General features: G+C 47.0%; 5 protein-coding genes across 5 annotated transcripts; 2 read left to right on the top strand and 3 right to left on the bottom strand.

Annotated features, from left to right (window-relative positions):
* Positions 1–453: 453 nt before the first annotated feature.
* On the bottom strand, positions 454–3305 carry N7509_001080 (fungal specific transcription factor domain-containing protein; the record flags this gene model as incomplete). The annotated part of the gene is made up of 8 exons (XM_056625717.1): positions 454–943; positions 982–1265; positions 1350–1787; positions 1848–2011; positions 2098–2232; positions 2315–2644; positions 2984–2990; positions 3243–3305. The coding sequence occupies 8 exons, from the start codon at positions 3303–3305 to the stop codon at positions 454–456; spliced, it is 1911 nt and encodes a 636-aa protein (XP_056494299.1).
* Positions 3306–4165: 860 nt separating this feature from the next.
* N7509_001081 (ABC multidrug transporter) lies at positions 4166–8879 on the top strand (the record flags this gene model as incomplete). Its single annotated transcript, XM_056625718.1, has 7 exons — positions 4166–4652; positions 4723–5228; positions 5297–6826; positions 6881–7816; positions 7876–8109; positions 8166–8395; positions 8462–8879. 7 exons carry the CDS (start codon positions 4166–4168, stop codon positions 8877–8879), a joined length of 4341 nt encoding a protein of 1446 aa, XP_056494300.1.
* A 1264-nt stretch (positions 8880–10143) lies between these two features.
* Positions 10144–11811, bottom strand: N7509_001082 (uncharacterized protein; the record flags this gene model as incomplete). The annotated part of the gene is made up of 5 exons (XM_056625719.1): positions 10144–10155; positions 10211–10359; positions 10418–10761; positions 10817–11728; positions 11783–11811. 5 exons carry the CDS (start codon positions 11809–11811, stop codon positions 10144–10146), a joined length of 1446 nt encoding a protein of 481 aa, XP_056494301.1.
* Positions 11812–12942: 1131 nt separating this feature from the next.
* N7509_001083 (sterol methyltransferase) lies at positions 12943–14201 on the bottom strand (the record flags this gene model as incomplete). Its single annotated transcript, XM_056625720.1, has 4 exons — positions 12943–13352; positions 13401–13837; positions 13880–13929; positions 13992–14201. The coding sequence occupies 4 exons, from the start codon at positions 14199–14201 to the stop codon at positions 12943–12945; spliced, it is 1107 nt and encodes a 368-aa protein (XP_056494302.1).
* A 1536-nt stretch (positions 14202–15737) lies between these two features.
* N7509_001084 (cytochrome P450) lies at positions 15738–17751 on the top strand (the record flags this gene model as incomplete). Its single annotated transcript, XM_056625721.1, has 8 exons — positions 15738–16004; positions 16062–16098; positions 16156–16247; positions 16308–16392; positions 16451–16958; positions 17025–17191; positions 17242–17633; positions 17698–17751. 8 exons carry the CDS (start codon positions 15738–15740, stop codon positions 17749–17751), a joined length of 1602 nt encoding a protein of 533 aa, XP_056494303.1.
* Positions 17752–20809: the final 3058 nt, after the last annotated feature.

The raw sequence follows: 20809 nt of genomic DNA on the forward strand, positions 1-20809 counted from the left end.
GTATATGGCATCCACTTAGGCATCCACGCCTACATGTACTTAATTCTATCTCAGCTTCCTCCATCTCCTCAAGCTATTACTTTCGTCGAACAGCTACTGTTTCCTTTGCTTCGTATGCTACGCCGTACGTTGATCTCTGTGAGCATCTGAGCATCCTCACAAATAATAGGAATATGAATACAAGGGTTATTCATATTCGCATTATTCATGAATATTCGCCTTATTCGTATTTATTCAAATTGCTGACTTATCATCGCATGTGTGTAAAAATCAGTATTATAACACGATCTTGATATGAACCTGATCCAGCTAGACTTGAACCCATCTGACCCTCAAGTAGTCGAATACTTTTTGGGATTAGGACTAGCTAACCTTAAGATAACTAGTAAAATCTTACTTGTTCAGATTTCACTAGTTAATCTTCGCTGACATGTGAGATACTGCTTAGTCTTCTCATATGTCCAAGCCGCCCGGGACAAGCGGCTGATCATTAACGAATGACTCGAACATCTGCTGGCCGAGAGCATACCAATTCATCGTCTGCACAGGCTGCTCCATACCCACGGGTATCCCCGTATCGTTAACAGGAGATTGCATTGACACCATTGAAGGCAAAAGCATCAAACTATCGCCATATCCATTTTGCACACAGCGCTGTTGGTGTAGCCCTAGCGCACCGAGACAGTGGTTCATCTGGGCTTTAAGCTCCTCATGGCCTTGTTGTGACGGTGTATGAATCGCTTTCAGCTGCAAAAAACGCCGTGCCACGTTGTGGAATGCCTGAAAGAGTTTGTGGTATCTGGCAATTAGTACGGAGCAGTGAGTGGCAGATTCAATAGAGTTTATGAATGCTTGCAAGATGTCGAGATCGTTGGTGTTTCCGTGTTCTATGACATTACAGAAGATAACGATGAAAGGGACGAATGGAGAAGAAAGAATCAGCCTGTTATTTTACAGTTAGCGTCTTTGAGGTTCTTATACTTAGCTCCCTTAGATGTTGTGACTCGCCAGTTGATGTAAGATGAAAGAGGTCTCAATCCACCCAGTTCGGAGGATGAAATGATGTTCTGATGCGACTCAAGAGCTGCTCGAGCAGCGGTGATGCATTCATCCGCAAAATTGACGGCAAAGTCGGGCTGGGAAGGGACAGCTCGGTATATAAGTGTGAGCGTGGACCACCAGAATACCTCGTCCAATTTAGCCAGGTACTCAATCATATCAACACCAGGCACATCATGGTTCGAGCGATATCGGGCCCATATCTGCTAGAGATGGGGCACAGCACAGTCAGCCGACCAAGTCAAAAACGCACTATAAACAGATTGGGAGAGGGACGGTGAATATCTTACAAAAGTCTTTCGAGACTCATCCCGTAAGGCGCACAATTCTTGCGACAAGTTCAACGCTTTTTGTGTGCGTAGGTCGCCTGATAAACCGGTAGCCTGCGTGCTATAGAGCTCTTGGTAAATGCGGCTGGTCAGACTTCCGGTTCTGACGATGAGGCGGCAGTAGTCCATCCCAGGATTAGTTGCTGCGTCAAGAGGTGCCGGCATAGGAACTGTGATCTCGGTATCTATTATGGTGGAACAACGACCTAGTCGCAGGCAGAAATGCTTCTCCAAGTAGTAAATGACCCAAAAGAGTAGCCCGAATTGGTTTGGTGTGTTAGAGGACTGGTTTGAGCCACGTGCCCATGTGTGATAACCGAGCGAGTAGGCGCTTTGATATGCTGCACAAATGAACGTCCAAGCCAGAGATGGCCTCGAAATGTCGACTGCGTAGATAGCCTGTAGTGTTCGTGCAGTTAGTCTTTGAGACTCCAGTAATCGGTCCAGGCATGTTAATACTCCAAGGACAAGAGCCAGTGTCATGTTGTGTGAGGCTCCGACGTATAAGGACAGTTTCGAAAGAGCTGTTTCAGCATTCCGCTGGCACAGGAGGCGATATGCTGCATGTGTTCGGTCTCCCGGATTGTCTCCTGTTACCGTAGACTCGGTGTCAGCGAGTAAAACTAGAAAAAAAAACATCTTAGTACAGCTTTTCCGCTACGTGGAACATGATACGCTAGCTGGTGAGCCTTTCGGTCCTTTCACTCACAGTATAAAGCAAGGTTGACGATGATAAGCTCTGCGTCTGAGTAATCTTCGGAAAAATAAACAGTCATGCATATGTCAGACAGACTTCGATCGTGTAGCAGCTCATTCAGAACACTGAGGGTTAGATCACACTGCTCTAGGTTTCCTGTCAGCTGCTAGGTCGCACTGGTCACAAAAATCATTGCAGGGTAACGAAGAATACCGGTGAGAGGTATTACCTTGAGCTTTTCGAATTACGGAGACTACCACCTGGATGGGTGGCAGTTCAGCTGGTGTGCGTTGTGTTGTAATTGGAGTTGCAAGAGGGAAAAGGGATTGTGTCGACTGTCGACGAACTTTGACAGCGTCGACAATGGCACGCATGGAATCCAATAGCTCTTCTATCTCTTTGCTGTCACAATCGTCGCATTTGGCGTCAGCGACCTTGTGTAGAAAATCAATGGCATGCGTCGAGTGCGCAGAAAAGGACGACAGGCCCTCGATCGGATTGTTCTTGTCCTGCTTGTGCTTTTGTTTGTCGGGCGTGTCGTCACTAGGGGGGCAGCCGGCTAGAATTGTCGTCAACCTGAGGGGGCAGGTCGTGCTGCCCAGTAAGATAATTACTGAGGGGTCTCTGACTCGAATACATATTAACGCTCGTGGGACTGGCGCTTTCCATAGAGGCTGTCGATCGCTGGCTCTTGGTCTCTTCCGAAACCATAGTTTCTAGAACTTGACTCATTCTATTGAGTCTTTCGTCAATGCTACTGATTTTATCATCGCTATCTAGGTGTTAGTGGAACGATGGACTCTGCATCACACGCAGAGGATGGGCCTTAACTCACTAGCTAGGGAGTACTGGGTTCTGGCATCGCTTTGCTCTAGCGACACGTGGTGAGGTCACACACCGGCGGCCTACTCGTTCACAGTTCGAACATGGTGAATCTTTGTTGCAGCGTATCTAGGGGAGTCATAAGTATAAGGCAAGGCCAGATCAGGTCAAGACTAAAGCACCATGGAGTGGTTGTCCGATGGTGTGTTATGGAGGATTTACTTTTCGTTGCCGGCAGTTATCACACTAATGAAGCAATCTCCTTAACAATGTCCATATGTTGCTTCGGGGGACACTAAAGGAAAGGGGCACAAAATGTAAAAAATCGGACTTACTGCCTTGAGAGAGGCTTCCGCTTTCGCTGCGGCGGAAGCCTCGGTGTCTTGCGCGTCGGACATGGTGTACTATAAGACTGGATACAGGCACATCAATCTCTAGAGGCTCTCTTCGCACTCAGACGTATGGGTGAGCAGTTTGCGAAGCGGACGTGGACGCTGAGCCGAGAGTGCGAGAGGAATGATGACATTAGATTCCCCCTCGCCCCCGAACCGCTAAGAGCTTAGCCCTCGTTCCGTACGTGGGGCTATGGAGAAAAGCAACCACACACCATCGGAATTGTTTGCGCGTCCTCGTGACTTTTTCAATTGATGAACGCGACAAGCAGCAAGTTGCTGGGCTTTGCTTCTAAACAGTGTGCGATAGTCTTTGACATGTCGGGAACAAGCAAAATAAGATGCGATGACTGAACATGATGGGATCGAGTAGGGATTAGCGCAAATGCATCTGGGCAGTTACAGCTCTGGGCGCTGAACGGAGGTCCGAAAGGCCGGGTCATGCGGCTCAAGCAGAATGAAGTCTCGGTGTTTCGGACTCGGCCCAGTGCGACAATGGCCGTAGCATCGCCAAATGTCGCCCGCTAGCCTTCCATAGGCCGACACGTATATATGTGATAACCAGAATATTGTTAACTGCTTTCATCGTTCGCGGTCTCGAATAACATTGCTGTAACAACTAGGATGCTGCCTGTCTCTCTCTCACTCTGCCTTCTATCTCTTCATTACTACTACGTCTTTCGGATTTATAACGCAGTTATTGCTTCCTTTCGCGGGCTGATCTGACCATTATTTTGCATTTGTTACATTTTATTTGCCTGCCCGCTCCTTATCAATCAAGAGACGAGTTCGTCTTGCGTCTTCTCATGTCTAGTCAACTTTCCGAATTGCACCCTCTGCGACTCCGCACCACTAGCACTAAAGACATGACCGAGCACAAAAGGGCCGGGACCGATTCCGCTGACTCGGTCCGTTCTGATGAAACGGTCGTGAGAGAGCAGACCTCTGAACGTGTTGAAGAGAATGGTGCTCGTGCCCCAAAGGAAGATATGCGGATGGACGAGGAACTCACTCAGCTGGCTCGTCGATACACGTCCAATGCCCAGCATCCACAACCAACTCTATTCCCTGCCCCTGCCGAAAAGTTCCTTGATCCTCAGAGCCCCGAATTCAATGCGAGGAAGTGGGCCAAGGCGTTTTTCCAGCTCCGTAACAGCAGTGTTGAGGGCGTCAAGCCCAGAATTGCCGGAATCGCCTTCCGGGACCTCAGCGTGCACGGGTTTGGCACCGCGACCAATTATCAGAAGACAGTGGGGAACATCATCTTGGAGGGCGTCACCTACTTCAAAAAGGTAGTTCTGCGTCAGAAGCAGCAGCGTATTGACATCCTTCGCGGCCTCGAAGGTGTCGTTCGTAGCGGCGAGATGCTGGCCGTTCTCGGCCCCCCCTGGCTCTGGCTGCTCGACTCTTATGCGAACGATAGCTGGCGACACCCACGGCTTTTACATTAACGACGAATCCCTTATCAACTATCAGGGAATTCGACCTAGCCAGATGGCAAGTCGTTTCCGAGGCGAGGCCATCTACACCGCAGAGGTCGACGCCCATTTCCCTCACATGACAGTTGGCGATACCCTCTACTTCGCGGCACTTGCTCGTTGCCCCAAGATCATCCCGCTTAGTGTCTCTCGCCGCGAGTATGCCGAGCATCTTCGTGATGTGATGATGGCCATGTTTGGTATCTCGCATACAAGGAACACTCGTGTCGGTAACGACTTTATCCGTGGCGTTAGTGGTGGTGAGAGAAAGCGAGTTACCATCTCTGAGGCCGCTCTGAACCACTCTCCTCTCCAGTGTTGGGATAACAGCACAAGAGGCTTGGATAGTGCCAATGCTCTCGAGTTCTGTCGGACCTTGCGGGCCCAGGCGGATGTCTTAGGGACAACCGCTTGCGTTGCCATTTATCAAGCGTCTCAAGACGCGTACGAGGTATGCGGGACTGAGGATCCATACCTGAGACTTGATTATATCCATACGATACTAACCACCCAACATAGGTTTTTGACAAAGTTGTGGTTTTGTACGAAGGACGGCAGATCTACTTTGGCCGCACCGACCAGGCCAAATCCTACTTCGAAGATCTCGGCTTCATCTGTCCTGGTCGTCAGACAACAGCCGATTTTCTCACTTCTATGACCAGCCACCGGGAGCGAGTTGTCCGTCCTGGCGCCAACGTCCCACGAAGCCCTGACGAATTCGCCCAGGCGTGGATGCGAAGCCAGCACCGGGCTCAGCTCAATACCGAGATTGACCAGTACCTTGTTCAGTATCCTTTCGACAGCGAACACTATGACCGCTTCTTGGCCTCACGACGGGTCGACCAGGCGAACTCGCAGCGCGAGGGGTCACCTTTTAACCTCTCATACTGGCAGCAAGTCAAGCTTACTCTATGGCGAAGCTGGATTCTCCTAAAATCCGACCCGAGCATGACTCTGACAATGTTATTCACAAACCTGTTCATGTCTCTCATCACAAGCAGCATTTTCTACAACTTATCCAACACTTCTGAAAGTCTTACGAGACGTGGCACTCTTCTCTTCTTCATTATCCTAAGCAACGCATTTGGCAGTATGCTAGAGATCATGACGTTATATGCCAAACGACCTATCGTTGAGAAACACAACCGATATGCGCTATACCATCCCAGTGCTGAGGCTCTATCGTCGATGATTATTGATCTGCCGTACAAAACGGTCAACGCGCTTATTTGCAATATTGTACTTTATTTCATGTGCAATATGCGTCGTGAAGCTGGTTCTTTCTTCTTCTTTTTGCTGGTTGTCTACATCATCACGCTCACAATGTCCATGATGTTTAGGCTGATGGCATCGCTCACCAAGACCATTGCCCAGGCTTTGGCTCCAGCGTCTGTCATCCTCCTCATCATCTGTCTGTATACTGGATTTGCCATCAAGATCCAATATATGCAGGTATGGCTGGGATGGCTGCGCTGGGTCAACCCTGTGCATTATGGGTTCGAAAGCCTCATGACCAACGAACTTGTGGGACGCATGTTTGAGTGTGTTTCCTTTGTTCCGACCGGGCCTGACTACTCCTCGATCGAAGCAAGCGAGCGCGTCTGTACCGTACCCGGCTCTACTCCTGCTGCGAACTTTGTCAGTGGCACTTCCTATCTCGAGACATCATATGGCTACCAGAATGCCCACAAGTGGCGTAATACTGGTATTATGGTCCTGTTCTGCATCGCGTTCTGCGTGGGCCACCTTGTTGCGGCTGAATTAGTGGCATCTGAGCACTCCAAAGGTGAGGTCCTTGTTTTTACACGCAAGGGGATCAAGAAGCACACCCCAAAGGTTGAGGATATCGAGACCACTACCGACAACCGGCCGAGTAAGGAGGTTGTCGCTGGCGATGGCTTTTACGAAAGCACTGCGAATATTGAGAAAGCCAGGTCCGTCTTTCACTGGCAGGATATCTGCTATGATGTCAAGATCAAGGATGAGACCCGTCGCATTTTGGATCATGTAGATGGCTGGGTGAAGCCTGGAACCCTAACGGCACTCATGGTACGTATCTTCTACCCGACCTCGACTATGAAGCATGCTGACATACAATATTAGGGCATCTCAGGAGCCGGCAAGACTACGCTTCTTGACGTGCTGGCGAGCCGTGTGACAATGGGTGTCATCACTGGAAGCATGTTGGTCAACGGAAACCCTCGCGATGCCTCATTCCAACGTCAAACGGGCTACGTCCAGCAGCAAGATCTGCATCTGCACACGTCAACTGTCCGAGAAGCCCTCACCTTCAGCGCTCTGTTGAGACAACCCTCAAACTACTCAAAGGAGGAAAAGATAGCCTACGTGGACACCGTCATCGAGCTGCTGGATATGCAGCCATATGTCGATGCCATTATTGGTGTGCCCGGCGAAGGCCTCAACGTTGAACAACGCAAGAGACTTACAATTGGTGTCGAGTTAGCCGCCCGACCTAAGTTGCTACTCTTCCTCGACGAGCCTACGTCAGGTCTTGACAGCCAGACATCATGGTCTATTTGCGATCTGATGGAGAAGCTTACAAATAGTGGCCAAGCCATCCTCTGCACTATCCACCAGCCCTCTGCTATCCTCTTTCAGCGTTTCGACCGGCTACTGCTTCTTGCCAAGGGAGGCCGCACGGTATACTTTGGCCCGATTGGTAAGAGCTCGCAGACCCTTCTCGACTACTTCGTTCGCAACGGCGGCGCTCTATGCCCGCCAGAGGCTAACCCAGCTGAATACATGCTGCAAGTGATTGGTGCCGCCCCTGGCTCAGGCAGTGACATCAACTGGCCTGTGGTGTGGCACAGTAGCCCAGAGTACCGTGGAGTGCAAGACGAGCTCGCCAGACTATCATCCAATGCTCGCTCTAACGAGGCCTCACAGGGGGCGGCCCACATATCCGAGTTTGCCGCACCTCTCGGGCTTCAGTTCATGGAGGTCTGCCGCCGTGTCTTTCAACAATACTATCGCAGTCCTACCTACGTCTTGTCGAAAGGATTCCTATCTGCTGGAGGAGTAAGATATTACTGCTCCGCTCTACCATTCTTGGAATTAACGCTGACATTTATTTATAGGCCCTCTTCATTGGCCTGTCTTTCCTCAACATTGGCAATACCCAGAGTGGTCTCCAGAACCAACTCTTTGGAGTTTTCATCTTCCTTACCATATTCAGTCAGCTTGTTGATCAAATTCTCCCCGTCTTTGTCTCTCAGCGTACCATGTATGAGGCTCGTGAGCGCCCTTCGAAGAGCTATTCATGGGTGGCCTTCATCTGTGCAAACATGCTTGTCGAAGCCTTCTGGAACTCGGTAAGCAGGTATCCCAAGACTAGTCTGTATTCCTGTCCACTGCTAACACCTTATAGGTATTTTCACTCTTCAGCTTCCTTTTCTGGTACTTCCCTATGGGCCTGTACCACAACGCGCGATACACTGATGCTGAGCATTCTCGTGGCATCTTGGTCTTTCTCTTTATATGGGTCTTCTTCTTGTTCTCAAGCACTTTTGCGCATCTCATCATCGCTGCCGTTGACAGTGCCGAGGTGGCTGGCGGACTTGTCGGACTTCTAACCGTCATGATGTTCACGTTCTGCGGGTATGTGTTGCATCTGTTACTCTGTCCCCTCTTCTTTAACGCACAGCTACTGACCCATTACTACAGTATTCTTGCCAGCCCGAAACAGATGCCAGGCTTTTGGACCTTCATGTATCGCGTCAACCCGTTTACATATTTCGTCGACGGTTTTGTCGGTACAGCCCTTTCCAATGCACCAGCCACGTGCTCGGACAACGAGTTTGTCTTCTTCAATATCCCCAGCGGTACGACATGCGGCGAATATATGAAGTCATATATTGAAATGGCCGGCGGCTTCGTACAAGACTCCAATGCCACCGACGAGTGCCGTTTCTGCCAAATCTCAGAGACCAACAGCTTTCTCTCCAATGTCAACATTTCTTTTGCGAACCGATGGCGCAACTTTGGCCTCATGTGGGTATTCGTCGTCTTCAACGTGTTTTCAGCGATCGGACTATACTGGTTGGCTCGGGTGCCTAAGAAGTCCAAGGTGAAGAAGGAATAGAGGACTGTCAAATGTCATGGCCTCAGGCTGTGGCTCCAATGGATTAATACGATTTTCGCGGAGTTATTGCGGAAGTATCGGCCTAGAGATAGACTTAGTGCGGTTTTCATTCAGTTAAGAGGTCAGAACATTTAGACGAGAGTATTTAGATCTATATAATAGCCTCCTTTAGAGAGGGATTTACAGATTGTATACATATTCAATTCAGATGATTAAATTTGATGCAAACACGTAACTGCATTATAGTTTGAAGCATTCTCTGTGATGGGCCGGTCTTTTAATGAAGAAAACAGTTCAAAATCACTATCAAGACTAGAGAAGGAAGGGAAGAGAGGAAGGAAAGTTGGCTGCAATCGAAGTGGTTCTCAGGTCGAGTAAACCTGGTTGCGTATCCTGCCGCATATACGGTCAACCGTAGTCCTCACAGTATCAGCGACATATCTCGATGTGTTATGACTTGACAGAACCCTCAAACCATGGATGACACACATAACAACCTGGAATTTCATCGGGCAACGGACTCAAGATACGAGTCGAGCAGATGGATCGAACAATTGTCGACAGCGTGCAACCAGGTTATGCAGAGCCAAATCATGGCATCACATACAAAGAAACTCATCTCAAGCGCAAACTGGCTTGGCCGTCACCCTGTTCATTTGCTCGATCTGCCTCCCGGCTCGACGTTGCTTGCTAATATGCTGCTTCTGTCAATTTTAGGTGCTTCTTGATACTCGGGTGATCTTCTCCGTCTATATTTCTCAGGCTCCAGGCTTCCGGGAGACAGGGTGGAAAAACCCCAGACAGAAAAGGGTCGAAATCTCGCCAGTCCCCATACATACATGCGCAAGATGGCAAACCCAGCGAGAAGAATATGTCTTGCTCCAGGATAGTTGAATTGTTATGCAGGAATCGCTTTCTCGAAAAAGAAGGTTTTCTTTACTAGTTCTACTAGGTGGGGTTTAAAAAGGCAACCTGGTATTGTATTCTACTATGTACAAAGAATGATGCGGAAATCCTACTGTAAAAGCAACACCATAGTGACCATAGTGAGGTTTACAATAGAGTATTTAGGCTGGTATATCTGCATACCATGCCGCCTCGTTGTCCTTCCTACCTTACTACCCATCCTCCATTGCACCGGTATAGACTAGCTGCGCTGACTGCTGGTGGTGAAAATATGGGCATGCTAGGCATGCATAGTTACAGCCCAGGACTGTGGCATATGACGCCGCAAATCCGAGGGTGATTTTGGGAGTTACAGCCCCTATATGACGTACTGCGCGCGAGTCAGTCGCGGATTTCACCAAGTTTCGCGCCTCTGTAGAACTTACAGGGATGAAAAGGTAGGGAACCTCGAGCTCGTATTGGGCCCAAGCCTCGCCGTACTTCTCACGGCAGCGGCGGGCGTCGCGGATGGCGCGGTGGATGGCCATGATAGTAAAGAAGACGGAGTAGAACCAAGGGAAGGGGCTTTTGAAGCCTGTGATCAGGCCCCAGGAGAGGGCGAAAAAAAATGTCGCAAGAATAGTGAATCTTGCGGGCGTAGCCGAGCCAGCCGTCAACCATAATTACGTCCCCCTTGGAAGAGGTGATGGTCTTGGGGTTCTTGACTGTCTGCCACGGCAGCTGGGGGAAGGTCTTGCGATTGACAAGCTGGTTGCGCTCCTGGGCGCGGAAGCCGTTCTTCTGGCTATTTGTCGTATCCCAGATCCAGTATACGAAGAAATACAGGACATAGAAGGCCGCAAGCGCAACGGGGTTCCACTTGTACTCGGATGGGTGGTGGTTAGCTAGGAAGAGAGCACAGTGACAGTACGACATAGGGACACCAGCAAGATTCCAGAAGATGAGCATAAAGCCCCATTTCTCATAATAGATATCCCTAGAGCGGTGTTAGACATTCTCAAGTAGGGAGTAAGGGGTCAGAAGATGCTTACCAACTTGAGATGATGAGCTGCTCGCCCTTAGCACACGCGTTTGCGTAGAGATAGTGCGCTACGACTAAGAAAAGCGCCTCGGCTGAGATATATCGGTACCTCTCGTACTGACGCGCTGCGGTGGCGCAGCTCAGACCGAAGAGAATAAACCATGGGATTCGGACCATAAAGAACATCTTAAAGTCCAGGATACCAAACATGCGAGGGTTCAGCTCGGCGCCAAGGAAGAAATCGTAGATAGTAAACCCAGTCATACGATGCTGGGCGCCTCTCCAGAGAGCAGAGAAGTATGCGACAAAGGCCACGAGGAAGCCGCTAAGGATGGCCACAGACATCAGAGGGCCAAACTCATCGATAAAGGTGTAGAGCGGGAAGAGACCACTGAAGTGGAGGGCGGCCAGGACGACAATTGTAAAGTGGAAGCTGACGTAGCAGTTGCACAAGTACTTCAGCTGCTTTCCGTTCGCGTGAGGTAGAGGCTTCCCCCAGGCCCAAACGCCCGGCAGGACACAGTAGCAGATAGCCTCGAAGAAGAAGAAAGTCCAGTAGATACGCCAAGCGCGGAGGGAAGGGTAAGCGCCGGTGTAGACGAGCTCGACCAAATGTCTGCCAAACTCGCCCCAGCTTTGGCCCTCCTCGGGCAGAGGCAGCTTTCCAGCATAGTAAGTGGCGCCAATCCACATGTACCACATAAGCAGGGGAAACCCTATCATCAGGGACGACGTGCCAAGGTTGCCACCGAATTCGAACTCATTTGAGGTACTGACTTTGGGGTCAGTACCGACCTCCCAGCCATCGATGCGCTCTCCCTTGCGGTAGATGCGGCTGGTGGGCGCCTTGGACTCGGAGACATTGGCGGCAGACGAGGCCTGCGGCGACTTGCGCCTGGCGGGTGCTTGAGGAGGTGTCTTCCTGATCAACGAATAGGTTAGCGAAGATTGTAAGACAATTGCGATGGAATCTCACCCAGTGGAAGGTTGAGCGAGGGCCGCCATAGTTCCGGCGCACTAATACGGCCGTGAATTGATACAGCGACAGGCCAATTGCTCGAATCTATACGGAGAAAGAGGAGGGATCGCTGTGCTGCGTAACAGATATGAAATCGACGATCCCTATTTACACAAGCCCTAGAGGTAGGGTTATACACCTTTCGTGTAAAGGGGAGCCAAAGACCTGTTCAAAAAGAATTTGATTAGCGGCGCCGAAATTATTTACTTCAACTCGCACTCTCGGGCCTCCGAATCTCCGGGAATGACGGGTCCTCTAATAGCGGGTGGGTCTACAATAACCGGGCACGGATCTACGGGATTCGATTCTCGGCTCCCGGTGATCCACCTGTTGACCAAGGGAGAAGCATAGCCTGCGCTGTACTGTAGAATCTAAAGACTAGTACTCCGTATGCCTTCTCCCGATACCTAATTCACCCATTCCGTATCGACAGCTGCCAGTAGAATAGACACAGCGGTCTATACACCGGCATTAAAGGCAGTGTGTGAAAACCCTGTGCAGATCTCAGATGGAAGTTCACAACATCATGTTGTTTATATTGCGCAGTAGTGCTGAGTGAAAGGCATATTTTATTTAGCTTGATTGTTTTATTTTTGGGGTGAGAGTTCTTCTCGGGCTTATATTTCCAAATGTTTTCACCTAGTACTTTATACTCTGTTTCTAGGGCTTTCAGACTGTTAGTCTGAATCCTGAAGGAAAGGGGATTCCTGGATTTTCTAACACTAGATCGAAATGTATCAGTTCGAACAGTCGGTATAGCGCTATAGTCTCTCTCACCGTGTGAGACAGCGTAAAAGTTCCGCTTTAGTCGTTGACGTGGTTACAGTCTTCTTCTTCGAAGACTGCCACATCATCTTTGCTAGTTTAAGGAAGACCTTTCTTGCTCCTTCGTAGCCTAGATAGCTAACCAGACCTAAGACTCTTGCTCTTTTGGGTTTTGAGAGCGTCGAAAGCAAATAAGTGGCATAGTAGGTGGTCTAAGGAAAGGTGCATGAAAACGACACTTGACTGACACCGATGAGGAGGGTAAAAAATGATGTCCATAGAACTGATTGGAGGATGTGCGCGCGAAAGAAACAAGAACTGGTTATTATTCAATAAACTTGGGACAACACCATTTACTCCGGCTTGCGGCCAACCATGAGATACATCGGGGTGAAAAGTTTCTTTTGGGCACCTTCAACGAGGCAGTCACTAGACAGAGCAAGGCTCTCAGCAGTCTTTCGGGAACCACGAGGGAAGAGACCGATTTTCTCGCCGGCACCGACAAGACGGTTAGTGAAACCACGACCCCACCAGGTCATGCGAGCGATGGCGAAGAGATCCCAAACGGAGCCCAAGTGCTTGAAAGCACCTGCCAGCGGGTAATACCAGGGGACAGCATCGGGGCGGGTAGCTAGATCCACGTGGCGGAGAATCTCGAAGCCGGCGTCCTTGAAGGCCTCTAGGCCCTCGGAGATCCGGACCATGTTAGAGATACCAGCACCCTGCTCGATGCCGAGCCGGATGCGGCGGTGCTCCGGGTTATCTTTGTTGAATTCGTCCGTCATGAATCACTCATACACACCAAATGTACCACTAGGTCTAAGGACGCGAAGGATCTCTGAGTACACACCCACCAGCTCAGGGGCGTGGACAGTTGCCTCAATGGCGTACACAGCATCGAAACTGTTATCTGGAAACTTCATCTGCATGAAGTCACCCTTGACAAAAGACATCTTGTCCGATAGACCATGTTTTTCAGCGTAGTGGGTCGCACGATCAATTTGGAAGTCGTTGTTGTTTAGGCCAGTGATGTGAGCATTGGTGAACTTGACGATCTCTCGCGCGGGACCGCCGACACCACAATCAACGTCTAAGACCTTCATTCCCTCCTTGATGCCAGTCTGGAGGGCGAGGTAGTGTTCATGGCGGGCGATGGCCTGGAGGAACGGTTCACCGTAGGCAAAGCGGCAGAAATGGAAGGAGGAACCCCACCCGTATTCGTAGAAGTCGGTTGCAAGATTGTAGTAGCTGCAAACATAATTAGTAACGAGAATATTTCTAACAGAAAACCGGTATATGAACAACTGCCGGGTCAGGGTGGCGTATTCAGATTTCCGAGCCTGTCGAACCGTAAACATTCGTGTCATTATAATAGTCAACCCGCAAATCAAGCCGATCTTACCTCACTTATCTCAGCAGTCTCATCGGCCGGGTTTTGGTTATCCCAGTGCTTGAAGTATTCATCAAAGGCAGCCTTTTGGGCGGTGGCGTCCTTGCCGTGCATAGCAGCGAAACCACCCTGGGCCTTGGCAGATTTGCCGTGCAGCACCTTGTTGAACGCGGCATCCCACGCGACATCTTCCTGTTCTGAAGCAGTGGGCCTGGGGGCCATTGTGAAAGGAGTGGAGGAAGTGGTTTGGTTGTTGAATGAGACGGTATGATACTTCATAAAAGATGAGCCTCTTGCCAGAGGAAGAGGCGCAAGGCACACCAATTGAACTGAAAACACCGGTTAATAATTAGAAAACTCGAGACTCGAAGATAAAAAATTCTGAAGAAATGAAGGGTTTGAAAAAGATTAAAAATTGAATCGAATGCGAAGCAAATTTTTGACAACCAGGACATCAAGCCAATTAAACCCATAACCAGCCAGAAAGGCGGTTAGATCAAGCGGCAAACAACTCTCCGACGAGTGACTTATCCGGAGTCTCAGCGTTCCGAGGCACTCAAATGGTGGCCTGATCTTTCGCTGGCAAGTCGTGTGACTGATCTGGCCTTTGATAAGATGAGCTACAACGCTACCGTATCGATTAATGTGGTCATATCGCTACATTGACGGATGATTGACTTCTCCAGACTATAAAATTGAGCCAGACACACTTATATCGCGCGACCTTTGACACTTCTAATATCTACCTATTTTAGACTAGTTATAGCATGGTGATTAGTGTTACACCTCCCGCACTCACCAAATACTCGAAGGGTAGTAAAACACAATGCAGCAGTCACATTTCACAGAATAGAGCACAGAAGCCCCCCCCCCTTTCCAAAAAAGTTCTCCCAAAACAGGACCATAAAGTGCAAGAACTCAGGATGAATTGAAATGGCCACTGAGAAACTGAAGTCTTTGTCTCTTGAGTTAAAATCCTGTACGCATAACATATAATCAGCCGATGGATATGTAACCTGCAACTCTGTGTCTTGAAGCCCTAATTTAAGACGAAGTTAGAGCATCTTAACTGCAAAGCCAAGATATACTGTCCCCCATCTACCCGCTAATGCACCAGGTGGAATTAGGCCTAGACCTAACCCTCACTAGACGTGCTATGCTATCATTAGGATTTTTTTTATAAATATCCATTGTCACGGTGTACACAATTGTCTCACATAATGTCAGCATATGGCGGAGAAAGGATAGCTTGTCAACCCTCTCTTTCCCTTCTACCTCCTTCCCTATCTGTTGTTCTCTCGTTAATAGCCACTCCCAGACGTATTTTTGCAATCAATTGCTCAATGATATCACGTGCCACTAGTATCTCGAATAGCTGGTTTGGCATTCATCGCCAATCGGACTTACATATACAAACTCGGTCCGCTCGGGTGTGGACTTTCGCTGAATCCGTTGTCCGACCGGGCCCCGCTAGTCCCGTTGTCCTGTTCAACAGCGCAGGGTCTCCACCAGCCACCAGCCAGTAATTAGTGGATCCCACAGGTTTACCCACATCTGTCTGCGTCCCAGCAGCTCCGACATCCGGCATGAGTAGAAAAAAGTATGGCAGGGCAAGCAGCTCTGAGGTTGCCCTCATATTGCGACCAATATACATGAAGGGCTTATATTTGTATTTATATAAGACTAGGTCCCAACCATCTTCATAAGTTTGTATATCTGCCCAAGCACACAACTTCTACGGCCCGTTAACCACCTAAAATGTCGATGTCGGTTCTTCCTAATCTGAATGCCACAGCTGGCGTTGTGTTAAATAGCATCTCGTCGCTTGATGTGATCAACCGATGGCCTATTGCCGCGACCGCGTTTGTCACCTGCGTCGCTGCCTATTTAATACAGATTGTGTTCAAGAGTGACGGTTGGGCAGGCATACCCATGGTTGGTACAGAATATGGAGGACCAGCTAATCGAAGGAAGATGTTCGTGAATGGGGAGGCCAAAAACCTCTATTTGGAAGGGTACAGGAAGGTAGGGCGAAGCCATGAGCTGCATCTTGGGTACATGACTGACTGATTTTGTGTATAGTTTAAGGAGAGGGCCTTCCAAATTACCACAGCAAATAGTAAGCTCTATTGCTGCGTGACGAATGAGTAAAGCTCTGATCATAGGGGGGGTACAGAATTACCGAACATCGTTGTCGCACCCAAGTTCATGAATGAGCTCAGAAAGCTCCCGGACGATGTGCTGAGCTTTAACAAAGCCGCTGAGGAGGTTGGTCGACATGCCATGCATGCTTGATGGAGGGATCTCACGACTAACAAATCGTAATAGTCTATGCACGCCAAGTATACTGGTTTGAATACTAATATCGAATTGCTACCCCATACTATCAAAACTGCTTTAACACCCGCTCTTGGTGCGTCTCCAAAATCCCACGTCTACTCCCCTGAGTAGCTGCTTACACATCGGCACAGTCCGACTTAATCCTGTCGTCGCGGACGAAGTTGCCGATGCTCTCCGCACGGAGCTTCCTCAGTCATGCAGCTGGACAGAAGTAAAGATCATGGAAAAAATCATGCGCGTCGTTGCCATTGCCTCCGGTCGTGTCTTTGTTGGCCCCGAGCTCTGTCGTAACGAAGAATATCTTAACGCCTCTATCAACTACACGGTCGAGGTATTAGAGGCAGTCCGCGCTGTTTCAGAAATCGTGCCGTGGTTACGTCTGTTCCTCGCAAATAGGACACCGGAGGTTAAGAAGGTGAGACGGTGTATTAAAGAAGCGGACAAGTTCCTAAGACCGGTGGTCACGGCAAGACGAGAGGCAGCAAAGAACCCCGATTACCAGAAGCCTGACGACCTGCTGGAGTGGATCATGGATGCACAGTCTAAGTTTGGTAATAAGGATGACAAGGAGCTCGCCCGTATTCAACTCAGCACCAGCTTTGCTGCCATTCATACCACCACAATTACCGCTACAAATGCGTAAGTTGACTGGGAAGCATGTTAAAGTTGGTCAAGTTGTATGAGAGAAACTAATCCGAGCTGAAGACTTTACACGTTGGCTGCGATGCCCGAGTTGGTTACAATATTCCGCGAGGAAGTAAATTTAGCTCTTGCCGAGAGCAACGGCGTCTTTACTAGCGGCGCTATGCAGAACATGAAGAAGCTCGACAGCTTTCTAAAGGAGACCATGAGGTACTACGCGCTTGGATCTAGTAAGCTGCCTGTGTCACTCCACCTGGCAATTGCTGAAATTCCATATTAGCCTCTTTCCAGCGAAAGGTTCTCAAGACCTTTACTCTTTCCAACGGCCAAGTCATTCCGGCAGGGGCCATAATCGAACTACCAGCCATCGGCATCAGCAATGACGAGGAATTTTTCCCGAATTATGATAATTTTGATCCACTGCGATTCTTCAAGTCACGCCAGGAAAAGATCAAGCAGGAGAAGGGCATCAAGCAGGCCGAGACTGTCGCCAACGCTCAATTCGTTAGCGTAGGGCCGTCAAGTTTGACTTTCGGTTATGGCCGTCATGCATGCCCTGGGCGCTTCTTCGCAGTCAACGAAATCAAGATGATCATGGCGACGCTTCTGACCAACTACGATATGAAAAATATAGGTACGGAAAGATACGCGAACTTGGAATTCGGAGAGATGGTAGGTATTGCTCAAAATTAGATGTGTGGTTTGGAATAACATGATGGGTTAACTGCTCAAAAAGGCCCATCCCGACCCCGAGAGAAAAGTCCTGTTGAGGAGGATACAGGAAGAATGATGAGGTAGATGGGCGAGGAAACTGAAAAGGGTAAGATGCTGTTGCAAAAACTTAGGTATTATACAGCAGAAGGAACTCAATCCACTGGTGGAGGCAAAATAAAATGAACAGACTATGAATATCAGCCTAGGACGTTATCTTTTGGTGTGGATTTAGCTTAATAATTAGATATTTCCTCTTAAAATAAAATAACATTTCCCAACTCCGCTCAAGGTACAGTAAGCCGTATGCATGATTTATTTGTTCGTTCTTGCCATGATGCAAGTATTTAAGAAAGCATGGGCAGGATATTAATGTTAGGCCGCTTAGCAGCTCTGATTTCTTCACATACGCATACGAGTGGGTCACCTACGATACGATACATACTGTATGCCAAAGGTCCACTTTCGTTGTCTGTATTATCACGTAATATATGGTTTGATATCGCCCTCTATCAGAGTGTTTGGCCCCATATTCTGTTTCTCACCCGCTAAGGGAGCCAGTTTATTCTCGATTCAGCTCAGCATATTTGTCCAACACTGCAACCGCGTTGTATTCAAACAAAACCGAAGTTTATAAATGTGTAACGAACCCGATGTTGTCGGAGTCACGTGCCTGATCACATGACCCGCAACCGTCCGTTCTATCTGTATCATAATAATTACGAGAGCTTACCTCTCTTTCCTTTCTTTAGCTTTATTACTTTTCGTCAATACTACATAAATATCATTTCATCCCGAGTCCTTACATTGTAATAAAGCTCTATATGTCGTCTGAAGTCGTACAGACTTACGTCCTTGATCCTTAATCCTGACGCTTATCTTGATAAATCAGATTACGTCCTATCTCTTATATCCCCTATAAGCCTTCTTGGTATCTATCTTAACGAATCGCTATTGACCATTAAATCTACTGAATTAATAAATTACTATAGTCCGTCTAACCCCTGCAAAAGATAAGAAGCTTTAACGTAATTCTAAACCTAAACCTACAGTGCTCTCTGATACTACTATCAGTTATAAGCAACCTAACGATAAGAGTAAGGATGATAAACTTTCTGTCTCTCTAACCCCTAAGCTAAGAACCCTGAGACTCTTAAAGTCTCTCTAATAATCCTTTATCTTTACCTACCCTATACTCCCTAAGATAGGCTTAGAGAAGCAGGATAGTTTTATTAAGTTTAAACGTCCTTATAAGCTATAGGAGTACCTATAGAATAATCTAAAGTAATATAAACGGCTGTTTGATATCTAAAATAATATAGCTAATAAGCTAAGTATAGCTTAAGAAAAGCTTACTAAATAGAAGCAGAACTAAGCTAACCTAGCTAAGATCTATAGAGTTACAACTGGCTACTTACGTTAACTTTGTAAGACTAAATAAAAACAAGACGAACTCTAGTAAGAGTAAGATAACTTTCTCTAAGAATAAGATATCCTCTATTAAAAATAAGATACCCTCTGATAAGAGTAAGACTAATTCTTATAAAAACTTAGTACTAACTGAGATACTCTCTGCCTAGAGATACTATAAGTAGAGATAAAAGCAACAAAGATAAATAAGTTTGCTAACCCCCCTAGTCTTCTTAAATAGAACTAGGACTAATATAAAGTTCTAGAGCTAGTATACTATAATAGAGATAAAGCTCTAAGCTAATACAGACTACTTCTTAATCTCTAAACTCTGTAAGATCTATATAGCTAGTCGGCTAGCTAGTATAGCTTACAATCAGATTATCTCTATCCTAAATAACAGCAACAGTAATAGTAAGATTACCTTTAACGATAGTAATAATATCCTTAACTTTCTAGAACAGATCTATAGAGATTCTGTCTATTAGGATTAAGCTAAGTTTAACTTTAAGAAGCTCTGTATAAAGGATTCTAATAAGTTTATAGTTTTCCTTACTAAGTTTATCTGTCTTACTAACAATACTATAATCCCCTATAAGAAGTATATAAAGCTTCTTTATCATAAGCTTATACTGAAGCTATAGTATAAGTTAGTCAGTAAGGTATTAAAGAGCAGTATTACTCTTACTAAGTTTATTAAGAAGGCTTACCGGATTACCTCTACTCTTAAAATTATAGACGCTAACGTTTAACAGACAAAGGTAATAAAGACTACTACTACTGCTGCTATAGCTATAAATACTAATAAGACCCCTAATATATATACCCTAAAGCCTGCTGCTACTAACTCCCCTATCCCTATAGCTACTACTACAGTATATCCGAAGCTTAATATAGCTAAGATCCTTAAGCAAAAGAAAGAAGAACATTACTATAAATATAATAAGAAAGGATACTGTAGCGAAGACTGTCCTTAGCGTACTACTTAACTTACTATAGAAACTATAGCTAAAAAGATCTCTACTGTAGCTAAACTTACTATAACTAAACTAAGTTCTGCCTCTAAGGCAGAAAAAGACTAGGCCTATTATAAGTCTCTCTAATAGACAGAGAGATATTAATCCCTAAATTAAATATAGAGGATATATCTACAGGCTAGAAGTTTATACTTAAAATAAAGATTGTCTTTAATAAATACTCCTATTTAATCTTAGCGCTTAGTAATACTAGAGCTATAGAATATATATATATAGATACTGTATTTATTATATCTATAGAAGAGTATAGACTTAAGAGTACCTGTCTCTCTAATCTAGTAACCCCCTAGGGCTTCGATAGCTATAAAGGTAAGCCTATAACCTATAAGATATAATTAATCCTAACTATTGACAGTTAAGAAATAATAGGACTATCCTTCCTAGTTACAGACCTAGATTAATATCCCTTAATCCTTAGTTAAGACTAGTTTGTATAATATTATATCCTTATCGACTGTTATAACAACAGACTTATCTAGCCTAATAATCTTCCCTTATATAAGGAGCCTAAACTTAAACCCTAAGAATTAAAATCTAAGGATAAGAAGCCTTAACTTAAATACAGTACTTTAATAAGTTAAAAGCAGGACTATTAAGAGCTGTAAAAGAAGATAGAGAGGGCCCTAACTAAGATTATAGTAATCAGTACAACCGGATTCTATTACTATATAATAAAAGAGAATACTAAAT

The sequence above is a fragment of the Penicillium cosmopolitanum genome, assembly GCF_028827165.1.
Source record: "Penicillium cosmopolitanum strain IBT 29677 chromosome Unknown utg000003l:1.0-3747932.0:1.0-3751027.0, whole genome shotgun sequence".
Taxonomy (NCBI): domain Eukaryota; kingdom Fungi; phylum Ascomycota; class Eurotiomycetes; order Eurotiales; family Aspergillaceae; genus Penicillium; species Penicillium cosmopolitanum.